This window comes from Salvia miltiorrhiza, chromosome 7 (assembly GCF_028751815.1).
Source record: "Salvia miltiorrhiza cultivar Shanhuang (shh) chromosome 7, IMPLAD_Smil_shh, whole genome shotgun sequence".
Lineage (NCBI taxonomy): Eukaryota > Viridiplantae > Streptophyta > Magnoliopsida > Lamiales > Lamiaceae > Salvia > Salvia miltiorrhiza.
The window spans coordinates 33759608-33774073 of NC_080393.1; the positions used below are offsets into that span (position 1 = coordinate 33759608).

General features: G+C 36.6%; 1 protein-coding gene and 1 long non-coding RNA gene across 5 annotated transcripts; both read left to right on the forward strand.

The window, feature by feature from the left end:
• The first annotated feature begins 262 nt into the window (after positions 1 to 262).
• LOC130996097 (uncharacterized) lies at positions 263 to 2460 on the forward strand. Of its 4 annotated transcripts, none has more exons than XM_057921624.1 (4): positions 263 to 699; positions 1236 to 1311; positions 1421 to 1460; positions 2149 to 2460. In XM_057921624.1, the coding sequence occupies exons 2-4, from the start codon at positions 1252 to 1254 to the stop codon at positions 2286 to 2288; spliced, it is 240 nt and encodes a 79-aa protein (XP_057777607.1). In that variant the 5' UTR covers positions 263 to 699; positions 1236 to 1251; the 3' UTR covers positions 2289 to 2460. The 4 variants fall into 4 exon arrangements, 3 of the variants coding, with proteins under 3 accessions (XP_057777607.1, XP_057777608.1, XP_057777609.1); XR_009092380.1 differs by having other exon boundaries at positions 273 to 699; positions 2149 to 2408; XM_057921625.1 differs by lacking the exon at positions 1236 to 1311 and having other exon boundaries at positions 273 to 699; positions 2149 to 2408.
• Positions 2461 to 12507: 10047 nt separating this feature from the next.
• On the forward strand, positions 12508 to 13466 carry LOC130996117 (uncharacterized). The gene is made up of 2 exons (XR_009092398.1): positions 12508 to 12568; positions 13162 to 13466. It is a non-coding gene; the product is annotated as an uncharacterized LOC130996117 (long non-coding RNA).
• Positions 13467 to 14466: the final 1000 nt, after the last annotated feature.

Consider the following 14466-nt stretch of genomic DNA (forward strand, 5'->3'; position numbering starts at 1 on the left):
CCTACTTGACCCTTACTCATTCCTCATTTACACTACAAAGGAGGGATAATATTATCCCTCCAAAAATGGTGTGATAATATTATCCCTCCTTTGTAGTGTAAATGAAGAATGAGTAAGGGTCAAGTAGGAAATGTGGGAAAAGAAATGAAGGATTTAAAGGGTGAAATTTTGTTTTTCCTTCCTTTTCCCAAGATAAATTTACAACTAAAAAGAACGCAGCCTCAAATGTTATATATATATGTTGATAGGTCAGACCCGCACCAAATACCAATTGTTTCATTTTTAATGAGTGTCAAAGTCATAATAAACCACTTCCTTGCTTTCTTGCGAAACGGAAAACCTAATTCCCAACTGTAATCAGCTCAACTTATAATCCGATTCATTTCAATTTATTTTGTTTACTTGTTCGAGACGAAACCATGATTTGATCCAATTTATTATTGCGGGGACAAAATCTGTAGAAGAGGTATAAAGCAATCCCCATCTGAGAAAAAAGGGAAGAGTCGATCGAAGAAGAAATGGGCATAATAAAAACCAGCTTCTCGTTCATTGTGGGGACAGCATGCGGAGTTTACATAGCCCAGAATTACAACGTTCCTAATGTTCGGAAGCTTTTCAACACTGGCCTAGTGATCGCCAAGCACATCGAGGAGAATTACCGCAAGCCCAAGAAGCGCGACGATGATGAATAGAGCCTGAGTAATACATTGAATGTGATGTTTACGAATGCCCACCAATTGTTCGTAGTATCGCCTATTAGTTTTCTACTGAGATTTTAGATACCCTTGTGAAATTGAAGGGTTTAATTTTATATTTTAAGAATAGGGCTTGAAAGATTTTGTGGTGTTAAGGCACTCACTCGGGTTATGAAAATTTTGGTGGTTACTGTTTTCAATGTTGACTATTGAGGCCCAATCAATTAGAATTACGATGGTTGATGTTGTTATGTTTTTGTTTATTTCTGTGTTGGTTTAGGAATTGTAAAGCAAATCTATAGTTTGTTGGTGAATGAGTTGATTGCATCTTAATTGATTGAATGAAAACTTGGATGCTTATTAATGACTGACTGGTTGTTTCTCTTTGTTGTTTGACTGTCTTACATTTATGTTTGGTGCTCTTTGACTGAAAACTGTTTAGTGGTGTTGCTGTTTAATGCAAAGTTGTATCTATAAGGATGAAATACAACTTTGCCTGATGTTTTTCATCTTCATCTTCTTGATGATCAAACAAAACAGGTTTTTAAACTTCTGGATGAACAGGAAGGAAGCTAATGCTTCTCAACCTTACCAAGAGTTTACTGCTGATGTGCTGGTGATGTCAGCTGTCTATTTACTTCTGCTCATTTTGTGTATCATTTTTCTTCTGTTTGGTTCTAAATTTCTGTTAGGTTATGCAAATTGATGGGATTTTCTCTTCACAGGAAAGTTCAAATTCAGCTTTAAAGTTGGTGGGGTACGAGAGTAAGTCTGCTCTTTCCGATTTGACAATAATCTAGTGTTGGATGTGTGGTGTTCATGTTTGAGAGTCTAGTATCTAAATATGATGCTAAGATGTTCATTAGGGTCCTTTTGCTGGGACTACCAGAGTAATGAACAATATTGGCTATTATTCACACTTTTGTTCCATTAGTTTCCACGAGAGCAATTGATTGTTTGGTGCAAGAACCACTAGATCACTTAGATTGCAAGAAGAAAAGCTCTGGATGATATCTTTTATTTACTCTCAAGACTGAATTTGGTTGAGGTATCTAAATTTCCCCGAATTAATGTTATGCATGCCATGAAACTCAACATTATCAACGCTTGCTTTAGTATTCTGTGTGATTTATTGTATAAGTTATATAATGTAGAAGAAGAGCAGAGTCTTTTGAGTCCTGAAAATCCTGTTTGCACTAGCAGTATGTTTTATTTTCCCTGTGAATCTGTTAGCTATGCTTTGGTTACACCATTCAGCAGAGTTTATACTCGTCGCACGCTGCAGTGGACCTATTGGAGTTATCTCTAAATTAACTATTAGTTAGATATTAGTGTGCTTGGGCTTTGTGCATGGGCCTTATGGTTTTACATACTATTTATATAGGTGCACTTGCATATTATGTAACTGAAACACTTGTCTTCTTATCTCCATGAGGAATGTTCAAATGTGCAGGCGATGAAAGTACTTCTGCTGATGGTGAAGAGGACCGAGGTACTTCATGGGTTTCGGAAGAGCTCTCAAATCCTAGCAGCAAACTGCAGTACTTTCCAGTTTCTGGTATGATTTTTGGATGCAAACCTGAACAGATCTAACAGTGTTGAAATTTACTTTTATTTTTATCCTGTGAAACTTTACTTTGAGAGAAACAGTCAACTGGAGCTACATGATGAACTGGATTATGAAATAAAAGATATAGATGCGATTGTAGTGTATAAGATTGTTTACTTAATGATAATGCTAAAACCTAAAATTTGTTAGCGTCACCAGAAGGAATTCTCATTTAAGAGGTCATTATTCTTTATCAATTCAGTCACATGCATATCTTTCCCTTGAAATTTACATCTCCGTATTTGATGACATTGTTCTGGGGAGATGATGGGTTAACATGCTGTTTCTTGAGGTGATAAAATTTGTTGGGTTCATTAGTTGACCGAAAGGAGACCAAGTTTGCTGCTGATTTAATATGTAGAAGTTTTTTTAATGGCGAGGAAACCAGTTGTTTTGCTCTAATGATTGAGCCAGGGAATGGAATTGGTGAAACCTAAACTTAGATACACATACAATGTTCTGGCACTTGAAAGTTTTATATTGCCTGGAGTTGGTGGGAAAGTCCATTTCTCGATAACTTCAGTTGCTTTCCTCTTTGTAGGCTAAAATATTTCCTGCTAAAACTCATGCATCTGGGGACAAATTTAATGCAGTATTGCTCATAACAAGTTATTTTACGCTGAAGGGAAGATCTCACAAAAGGGCTTCAAAAAATAGATGCACCATGAATTTATGCAAGCGTCATGATACAGTCACCAAATATTAACATGAAAAGATACATAATTGATATATTAGTTCAAAATTAAAATTAAAAGAATGTACGTAATGCAAGTGTATTATGATAATAATTATTCCGGAGCGATGCTTAGCATATGATTCAGAATTTATTTGATTCCACCATGTTTTGATAGATCATTTCCAAAGAGAAAGGCTTCTCCTCCAGAACTGATGCAAAAAATTTCTCCTCGTATTTTATGTAATTTTCTCCTCCAGAATTGAAACATCTTCTCCTCCCAAATTAAAACAAAATTATACTTTTATTTTATTTTATAATAATTAGAATTAAACTATGATATAGCACAACATTATCAAGATGTGACTGAACCTACTCCCCCAGAATTGTCATAGCTGACGCATTGAACTTGTACATTTTCTTAGATTAAATTATATGTGACGCCTTACTTTGGACTAAAATACAAATTCAAAAAGGAGACACTAATCCCTGGATATGTCCATGTTAGGCTAGAGTCTATTTCACCCATTACGTTGGGTTAGAAATGTGGTTTTCGGAAATATATGGTTGTGATGATAATGAATTCTATTAAACTCTTTTTTCCTTATTTGAAAATATCAAGAAATTGTCAGGATTCTAAATTTTATATTCAATCCAAATTAATTAACTAAGAAATATAATATTTAAGGTACATTAAATTTAGCAAGCTTCATTATTATTGTTAAGGTACATACACCACATATTTTATAATTCAATTTTTTTTTAATATAGTTTTACTTAAAATAAATATTATTAATTCTCAAAAAAATTAAAAATAGTGCATTGTCGTAACTTGTTGTAACTAGACGAGCATAAAAATATTTTGGAACAAACGCAGATTAATAATACAAAAAAGATAATCTTTTGTGATTTGCCATCGTTGCTAAATTAGGCTAGAAATGGAAGTTACAAATTTACAATTACACAGTATACTCTCTGCAAAATTCATAATACAAAACATAAAAATAAAAGATTAGGAACCGTCATAGTTTGAATTGAATCTTTTTGCTCACCTGGTACATGTATTAAAATCAAAATTATCCATTTGTATACAAAAGTTAGGCTCTTGTACTTTTCACATGTGCTGAAGTTAAGTCCTTAACAAGTTTACAACATATGATTGAATAGTAGTGAAATGAGATAAGTTGGATACCTTTCTAGAAAAACAATCGCATTACACCAAAATGATGAGACATGATAGCTTTCTAGTTGGTGTTTGTTTGATGGATCAGACTGTGGACTTAATCTCATAATATGTTGTTTCGTTGGATGGATTCAGCCACAGAACAATGCCACAAGGATTAGTCTTGTCTTATGAGTCTTGGCCTTCCTTAGTGACAAAATTAATCTCCAGTCATCTCGTGCCAATTCAATCTTGAATAACCGATGACCCCTCTAAAAGACTACATGAGAGAACTGGTTCTTCAATGTCTCCTTCTATTCGTGAATCCACCACATCCACTGATTTCTACTTCAAAAGATGAAGTCGTTCAGCTGCACGCATTTCTTGTCCAGGTCATTTTTATTCTTTAAAATATAGGCGTTATCTTCTACATTCGCGTTCAAACAGTTCATCCGATGCCTGAGGAATCAACACTGTTTATCAGAACCCAAAAAAACTTAGATGAAACATGTTAGCAATATTAGTAGCAATTACTAATCACTCAAAGTGATCTTCACAGCAGATAGAATTCCAAATGATTGATAGTCCAGATGGTTTCCTACAAGCACAATGCATTTTTAGATGGAACACTGAAAAAGGATGAAAGTCTGTAAAGACAGCTGGAGATCACGACGTCGACAGCCTATAAGAAAAATATTTGTTAAGAGTATTTTACAACTTCATCATTTATTTTTGGGTTAAGCATACGATCCTGAAATGAAGTTGAAGGGAATGAAATAAAGTTCCACAGAATATGAAACTAGAACATGAAGGCGACTTTTCCCTAGTTTTAGGCAAACTCAGGGCAGGTAACAAGTTTATCCCAAGGAAAAACATTTGCTCTGTCAGCCAAGGAAAAACATTTGTTGCTTGCAAAAAAAGGCAACGTGAAACAAGAAACAAAGGAGCTTATGGAGTAGGTGAGCATCACTTACCACGTTGCGGAGTACATATCATAGAACTTGTCAAATGCTTTATCAAAACAATAGTGACAAGCTAAGAGATCCTTGATGCTAGTCACCCGGCAAGTTGACTTACAGCATTTAACCTGTAAAAAAGTTAGGAGCTATTATTAAAGCATAGAAGAAAAGAAAAGAAAAGAAAAGAAAAGAAAAGAAAAGAAAAGAAAAGTGAGAGAGAGAGAGAGAGAAACGAACAACACAGAAAACACATATAGAACAACTAATATTGATGTCTAATAGCCTAGTGTTCTTTCCATTTTTTCCCCCAGTATGTTTTTCCCGTCTTCCCCAACGCCGCCACCATCTGTTGTTTCCAGTTCTTTCAATTATGGCTCATCAAATAAAGCAAGGGAGTTGCCATTAGTTGTTGCACGAGCACCAATTTGATCAGAAATCTTGGTTTAGTCCTTTGATCTCCTTTTATCTATTTTCGCCTTCCGTCACAATTCACAAGCACATGTAATAGAATTCTCTTTAAGGAACCAAAATGACATGGAAATATCCAGGTTTAACCACTGCAGACAACACCCAGACCAAGACTTTCTCTTCCAATCTATGGTATTATAAAATAACTCATATAAGGTAAATTTGTCTATAAACTCCCACCAGGGCTGAACAGTAACACTGTTTCCTGATATCATCATGTATGCTTATTTCACACATTTAATTTCAATTGATTAGGTTAGATATCCAGTCTAATCCAGCAAAGTTCCTTTAACAGGGCCCTGAATTGAATGATCTAGAGTCTGATACACTCTAATACATAGAGCCAAAAACCAGTTAATTATTGAACCACATTATTCCTTCCTCTGCATCAGCTCCTCAACCAGAAAATGCAGCAACAAGAACTCACCATCCATAACCAAAAGGTCACGACTTAGCTTATGGTGCTGTAATATACAAAAACAGGTAATGAGTAAAGACCAGTACTTTAGCATGAAGAGTAAAAGCTATATGCCCTAGCTGGTAATACTGCACCAAACAGATTGGAAGAATATCTCGGTTGGTTCACAAACCTGTTTTAGCTTGTAATAACACCATGAGCCATAAACTAAACAGAAAGCATCATACTAACACTACTTCCATAACCACATCTTTTCTGCCAACTTTAATCTCTCTACTCAAATTTATGAGTATGAGTGGTCTGGAGCAGAAAGGTCAATGATGATATGAAGTATCAGCTATTTCATAAAAGGTTTTGTTAGGTCCGCAGGGTCTCGAATAGGTGTATGGGGGAGGGGGGAATACACCTATAGGCTATTTTTCTCTGAAAACCAGAGGGATCTCAAGATAGAGATCAAAACGAAACTTTAAATGCAAACTTAAACGCCTGTTAACTGAAAGGAGTTTTGACCAAACAGGGTTGACGACTGATACTGAAATACTCTTCAGTAAAGAGTTATCAGTTAAGTCACTGGTACTTAACTGATGAAAGTTAGGGCTTCAGTCGAGTTTGCTAAAATAGAGATGTTACTAGTCTTCTTGACTATCAGAGGATAGATCAGTCAGACTGATAACATACGCAGTGGATATAACTTTGTTTCGTAATAGCCTTTGTTGAGCACGTTGTTAGTCTTAGGTTTCTCTTTGCATTTAATCAGTATTCAGTTTATCAATTGAGAGAGCACAAGTAAGAATGTAAAACTGAAAGCTGTAAATGACACACAGATTTTTACGTGGTTCGGAAAACACTTCCTACATCCACGGTCGGTTGATCAGACCAACAACTTTACTCCGCAAGTGATTTTACTGGTGCACTGCAAACCTATCCATGTGCTTAGCCGGGTGCACACAACCGAAATAACTGAAGATCCAATCTTCATTACCAACACTTCACTCGCGCTGGATTTTCCACTCCTAGCACGAACCTGCACTAGGATCTCACGGAGTCAGAGTACCTTCCTGAACTCCTATTCAACTCAAACACTCGATTCAGTATCTCGAAGGGAGGTTTAAAATCTTGCAAACTAAACTTCAAAGAACAAGTTCTTTGGAGTTAGTTTTGACCTAGGCTCTGGGTAAACAGAGGTTTGCCTAAGGTCTAAGAGAATGTATATAATCAGCAGTGACTGATTTTTGGCTTTGGTATTCTCTTCTTCGATTCAAGCTTTGGAGAAGTTAAGCTTTGGGTTGAGTCGCAATTTTGGCAGAGCTTCAGCTTGAGTTGTTGAATCGGTGAAGATTGAAGTGATCCTCGAGCGCTATTTATAGGAGAGATCTTGAATAGATCCGTTGGCGGAGAACATCTTCAAGATTTCTTCCGTTGGAGAGCTTTTTAAATTTGGGCTGAGGCTTCAATCTTCGAGATTCCTTGTTTGAAGAGCAGGAGATTTAACATGTCTAATAAAGTAGCCACCAAATAGGAATGACCTCTGCAGAGAGGGATGATCCTGAGATCTCTGTATTTAATGCGGCTGTACTTTTGGAGTACGTAGCTTCCTTCGAACGTTAGAGGTTCAGTCCGAGGAAGAATGTTTAACTGATACTTGACTTTAGTATCAGTCCGCTGAATCCACGTGGCACGCATTAAGTAATCAGTTCTGGACTGATTGTTCAACTGATACTTCAGTTGGTAACTTCAATCTTCAGTCTTCAGTCCTTCATCCTTCAGTCTTCAGTCTTCAGAACAACAAACTAAACTAGAAAAGAACTCTAACACTTGAGTTCGAACAGTTCTAGTCTATTACAATTAAGGTCTATGGATTTTGGTATCATCAAAACAAGGATTAGGATATTTCAATAAGTTCCCAACAGTTTTAATTCCTAAGATGATCACGTCCTTATTTCCTTTTGTTCATCCCAATCTATGTGTATTTTACTATATTCAGCTCCATATCTTCACAGGATATTGCATCAATAATGGTAAGAAGATGTCCCTTTGGGATGGCCTAGTGGTTGGGGTGGTTGCCTGTTGTCCAAGAGGTCACAGGTTCGAATACTCTCGGCCACAATAACCACTAGGTGGGGTGTGTGTGTGGTTTGTATTATTTATAATGTAATTTCATCAAAAAAAAAATAATGGTAAGAAGATAAGATATTGATATGAAATCTAACAGTGGGTGTTTCTCATTCACTTCACATAACCATGAACTTTGTGTGTGCCTTGTTGACTTGATAAGGTCAAATTATATATGTGAACTCCTCTAAACTCATCCACGTGTTAAACTTGGCAAAATTATACAAGCATGATTCTCAAAGCAACCAAAAAAAAGAAAAGAAAACGAATACAAATTTTATTGGAATAGCTTCCCATAGTGAAAAAAAGATAATTCCCATACCTCTCACCCCCAGCATGATGGACCTTACCCTCCAAGATACCCTGACTGCTTCATAGAAAAAAATAAAAAGTAAAATAAATTCTTACCAGGCGGTTAAGTTTATACGAATAATATTGTTGATGTATTGGATTTTCCCTGATGTGTTCACTCAGATGACCTGCACTGGAAAGCTCAAGGCTATCACTTATTCTATTCTCTTCAAGTAATAAAGATTGAAAATAATCTATGGCAGCTGCAAGGATTTAAATGCCCATCAATCAAATGAAACGAGCCTCGAAATAATGATAATGAATATGTTTTGAAAGAAATGAAGATATAGCAAATATGGGTTCATATTCTCCATATTGATTGTACCATGGGTTGATAATGATATCAATGTAGAATAGTTAGATCAAAACAAAATGGAGGAATGTGCTATAGAGAGGTGGTAAAATTGATTTTCATCCATGAGTATAACTCAGATAAACATGTCTAAAGTTATTAAAAGAAATGAAACCTAAATTAATATATAACCCAGAGAATGATGCATTCCCATTCTCTTAACAGCTAAAGTATAGGAAAGCAAGACTTTGATGAATTCATTACCAGGCAGATTAAGATGATTTATATATTCCCTTATTTAGAGCACAATTGCTAATATTCTTCTGCATTCTTGAACTTTCAAGATATATATACTAATAGGTGAGCATAAGCTTGTTGATCTAACAAGCACAATAAAAAACAGTAAAGCACATCAACCAAAGGCTTGCACTAAATTTGGAGAAGAGATTAGAACACATTAAGGAGCTCACCAATCACAAAAGTTATTCTTACAGCCTAGACAAGCAGCCAAAGTTGTTGATCCACGACATGTGTTACACCTCGCATTCAAGAAATTCTTCCCTATTTGGTGGCATCTGTAGATACAAACAGCATGTCATATGTATCATTCAACCTCAAATCTAAGAAACATGAATATCAGCCAGTTCATCATGCTTGTTTATAGACATTGAAACCGGTACTTTCCCTAATTATTTCCCTCTTCTAGCTCAAATAACAGAGATGCAAGTAGACTTCTCACAACATTTTTTCTTCTTATATGTAAAATTATATGTTCTTTGGTCCACAATTATTGTCCCACTCAGCATCGCATTCCATGTTTCGAAATTTTTCTAATGCAATGGAACCAAATAATATTTATAATAATGTATGATTTTTATAAAACATTCCAAATTCGGAATTGGACACGAAATGGGACACTAATAGTGGACCAAGGGATATCATCTGAAATTTTATGTACTAGATTGCATGCCTTCCAGCTTAGAAGGAAAGACTTTTCATGCGTAACCTAGTTATGTGTCAACTTAACCAGCTGCCATAGATACTGGCAAAAGAATAGGTTTGTTGTAACAAGTGCTACTTAACATCCACAAACTGAGGACTACAGAAGAAATTTTAGCAACAGTCAGCAAACTATCCATGCAAGAACCTTTTGTACAAATCAAGAAGATCTCTGGATACAGTATTGGATCTGTTTTGTACCATTGCAACCAGTAAAGAAACAGTGCATTATTTAGAATTTAGAATTTTGATTATACTTCACTAAACGATATCCTGTTACCGAAGAACTTGATGACAACTTGAACTCCAATATTGCCTCATTCCAATCAGGGGGTGATTATGTCAAATCTACATAAATGCAATTCAGAGCTTCATACTCAAACAACTTGAAAACACTCCTCGTACATACCTTGCCTACTTGGATTAAAATGTTTGCTCGTTGCACGAACTGTAATACCCCGTTTCCCTGAGTTAAATTTAGAATTTATTTTTGAACTTAGATATTAAGTTGATTCACGCCGGATAAAAGAAAATGAATTTATTTTAATTCCAACAAAAATGATTTACAAAAATATTTGTAAATTAGTTATTGAATTTATATGCATTGCATATTTATTTAATTTAGCATTCAAGTATTTTTCACGAAATATTTATTTAGCAAACCTTGAAGTATTTATTACAGTCCCGATATATTATCTATGTTCCTAATAGCCACCCTATATCATGATTATTTTTAGCATACATGTAATTATGCAGACTATTAAATCATCTCATATCTAATCAATTTCTTTTGCTTTAGCCATCCACTTTCATTTGCTTCCACTTTCTTTTGCTTTAGTTGTCCACTCTCTTTTGTTTCCATTTATTTTTGTTTTTATGCAGTCAAATCCCACTTAGCAAATCAGCCAAGTTTTCCACTACACCTAACAAATCAGCCAAATCTTTCACACAAGCCGTGGAGCTTTTCCCTTCTTCAATTCTTTAGAACAACAAGCTCATCATTTTTCTTCTTTCACAAGCAGACACAACCCACACATAACAACTCTAAAATTTTCAGCAGCTCTCAACTCTTTCCTAAGCGTTATGATAACTACACATGTAAGTTTGAGGTTTTGAACTTGGCAATTCTCCATTTCTTTCATGTTTCATCATCTGTTCTTTTAAACATGATATATATTTCAGTGAATCTCTTCCACTAAAGACAAGAGAAGCAAGACTTGAATATTAAACCAAGAGAAAAACCAGCAAGCACAGATCATTTCACAAGGTTTCATCTCTCAACCGAGCTAAGACAGAGAAACATTCTCATAAATTCACCCCATCATTTACAGAAATACATACATGATACATATATATATATATATACATAATGGCAGATCATAAAGTTCATATTTTTTTAAACGAACTATTGCGATTTCAACCAAAAACAAACTTGGTGTGATGTGTGTGTGCGTGAGTCTTGGGGTGGACGGCGGCGACCAGCTGCTGGTCGTGGCAGCCGGAGTTCAGTGAGGGAGAACGGCGAGGCGGCTTACCGCTGCTGCAGTCGCCGGAAGGTCGAGAGAGAGAGACCGAGGGAGGCAGCGGCGTTCCGTCGTTGCCAAGGAGGAGAGAGAACAGGGGGGTACAGAGGGAGATGAGGTGGGTGGTCCTTCGTTGGTGGCCGAGCCGCGGCGGCGGAGAGAGGCTGGGATGGCAGCCGGCGATGGAGAAGATGTACAGCAACAGCAGCGCCGGCTCTGGGATGGTGGCAGGCGGTCCGACCAACCGCTGCTCTCTGTCTCGGGGCAGCGAGGGCGGCCACGCTGTCGGCTGAAGAAGGAGAAGGTGATGGTGGTGTCGGGTAGGAACAGGCGGCGTAGCTGCGGCGGCGGGAGTGACAGGAGACGAGGGAGAAGTTCCGGGCGGCGCTCGTCGCCGGGCAAGATGGAGCAGTCGAGGGCAAGATGGAGCAGTTGAGGGAGAGGAGAGTCAAGGGTGGCGGCGTATTCGGCGGTGGCTGCCGTTGTCCGCCGGAGGAGATTCGGGGGAGAGAAGGGGCGGGTTTGGCGTGAAGAGGGAGAGAAGAGAGAGGCAAGAGAGGCGTGTGTGTGTGAGCGGCTGAAGGGGGGGGAAGAAAAGGGGGATAAGTGTGGATTAGGGCTTGGTTAGAGTTTGGGCCGATTTTTAATGGGCTGGGTTTTTTGATTTAATTTTCAGTGGGCTTGTGAATTGGGTTGATTTTAATTGAGAGTTGGGCCGATTTTCTTTGCTTGAAATTTCGAATTGGGCTGAGTATTTGGGCCGAGAATTTTATTTATTTTTGTTTCAGCTGGGCTTTTAATTATTAAATCTGTTGGGCCTTTACTAATTTATTTAATTGGGCTGTGCAGTTTCTTTATTTTAAAATGGACTACACTATTTAATTAATTAGACTTATTAAGTTTGATTAATTATTTTAAATTTTTATAATAATATTAAATTATTATTATGTGCATATTTTAAGTAATTACTTATTATATGCTAAGCATGACATGATTTGCATTATATTTTGCAATAAGAATATTTATGATTTAATTGGTTTTATTATAATTCCAATTATTAAAGAAAGATGAGTAAGAATATTGTTGGTGTTCTTAACTCAAGAGAAATGTTTTCAATTATTTATTCATTAAATTTTGAAAACCCGGCTAAGTGAATCATAGAATATTAAGCACTACACCATGACTTAAGATTAGAATTCAAGGAGACCTATTGAGAATAGATTTCTTGTAGGCTTTGAGCATCAGGAGGATTAACACTGCTATTCCGATTCAGAAATAAAGTTAAACGACAGGCTTTGCCTAGACAGGTGGGCTTATTTTTCAAATGTATGATTTAGCTATTGAGCTTAAATATTCGTGTAATATAAACTGTTTATCCAATAAAATATTTTTGTGCACTCTACCATGTTTAAGGCTCGTACAGTTAATCAATTGAGGTTCTCTTATGACCTAACACGTTGTTTGAGAATTGTGTACACTTGTTAGCTGACTCGGTGGGTTGATCTCCATCGGGCACTAACCAGATGCGTTATAAGGGTGCTCGACGGGATGTGTTCCGGAGCATAGAAATGATAGGCCTGTCTGGATTAATTTCCGAGGTTTATTATACTTGGCTGGGTTACGCCCTCAGTTCAAGTCAGCGGGAGACAGAGATCCGTCGGTGGCTAGAGGTCCGGGATCACAGCGAGTAACAGAATGGAGTGTGCAAACGCGCGCAAAATAATTAAGTATATATATATGAAAATGTTTTAACATGCATAGAAGTTATTTCTCTTTAAAACCTTCTATGTCATGTCAGTAAGATTGGATAAACTGTTCTTCAGATTATGAAATGCTTTAAAAGTTGCAGCCCACTAAGTACATTAGTACTTAGCCCAAAATTACTTTCAAATGTTTTCAGGTTAATGGCTGGTGATGACGGGGCAGAGCTGAGGCTAGGGTTCAACTCCGTATTTTGTCTTCCGCTATTGCACTAGCTTTTATTTGTCTTTTGTTTCTCCAACTTAAGACTTTTATGTTAAATTCTGAATTATGTTTTTATCGAGCTTAAACTCTCAACTTCTAGCTCTATGTTATTTAACGTTGGTTATCGGAAGCATGAAACCGAACTTGTGATCCTAAGGCTTTGAATGTTGTTGATTGATTAGTATCACTTGATTTCTATCTTTCTTCATTCAAAGGGCATTGCCCAACATTTTTATTCTATTATCTGAATTTCACAAGGTTCTTCCCTTGTTCATTTATATGATTTTAGTCGTACCCCAGTTATAGTTTATTCCTTCAAGAATTGGGGTGTGACAGAATGGTATCAGAGCATGAGTTTTCTTTCATGTTTCTGATAACCATAAGTTTTTAAATGTCGAGTCTAGAATAGTACCTCTAGACTTCTAAGAAAGTTGTTGAACCTCAGCTCGCCGTCACACTGCCGCAGGAAAAAGGTACGATAAAAGTTTCAAAGTTATTAAATGTTTTAGAGTTTTCAAGAAGTGCGCGCTTCAGTAAATGATGCTATGTGAATTGCTTAACGCTTTCCATATGCTATAAGTTATGAATTGCTAATTGCTTTCATATTGTTATTTTGAGTCTCCGACTCATATAACCAGCTAAGTATCGTGTTTGGAACAACCCGAGCCCTTAACGATAAGATAAGTCAGTATCGTGTTTGGGACAACCCGAGCCCTTAACGATAAGATAAGTCAGTATCGTGTTTGGGACAACCCGAGCCCTTAACGATAAAATGAAGTAAAGTCGTGTTTAGGACTATCGAGCTTTTCACGAATACCAGATGTATGGTCGAGTTAGATTCTTTGAATCTTTCCGGCAATAGAAAAGTTTCATGTGACATTAAATGTCCACATGTTTCAGGTTTCAAAGAGAATGAACGAATAAGAAAGTTATGTTATTGTTTTAGGTTCACTGCCTATACGATCAGAATAATAAGAACTCTTACAACTGTTTGAGTACCACCCACGAATGTCTTGGGAATGTTAGTCGTGATAGCCCCGCTTGATCGATTTAAGTAAGGACTGGTAAGATAGAAACGTTTAACATAGATATGTTATAACGTAGAAGCAATGAGATAAGATTAAGGATTCACTTGAGTATTCCACCCAGATAGATCAGTTTCCCCATAGAGTTAGCCTTTCATAGGGTTACACTATAGAAGTAATATACCTTAAGTATATCTATGTATGTATATATGTAT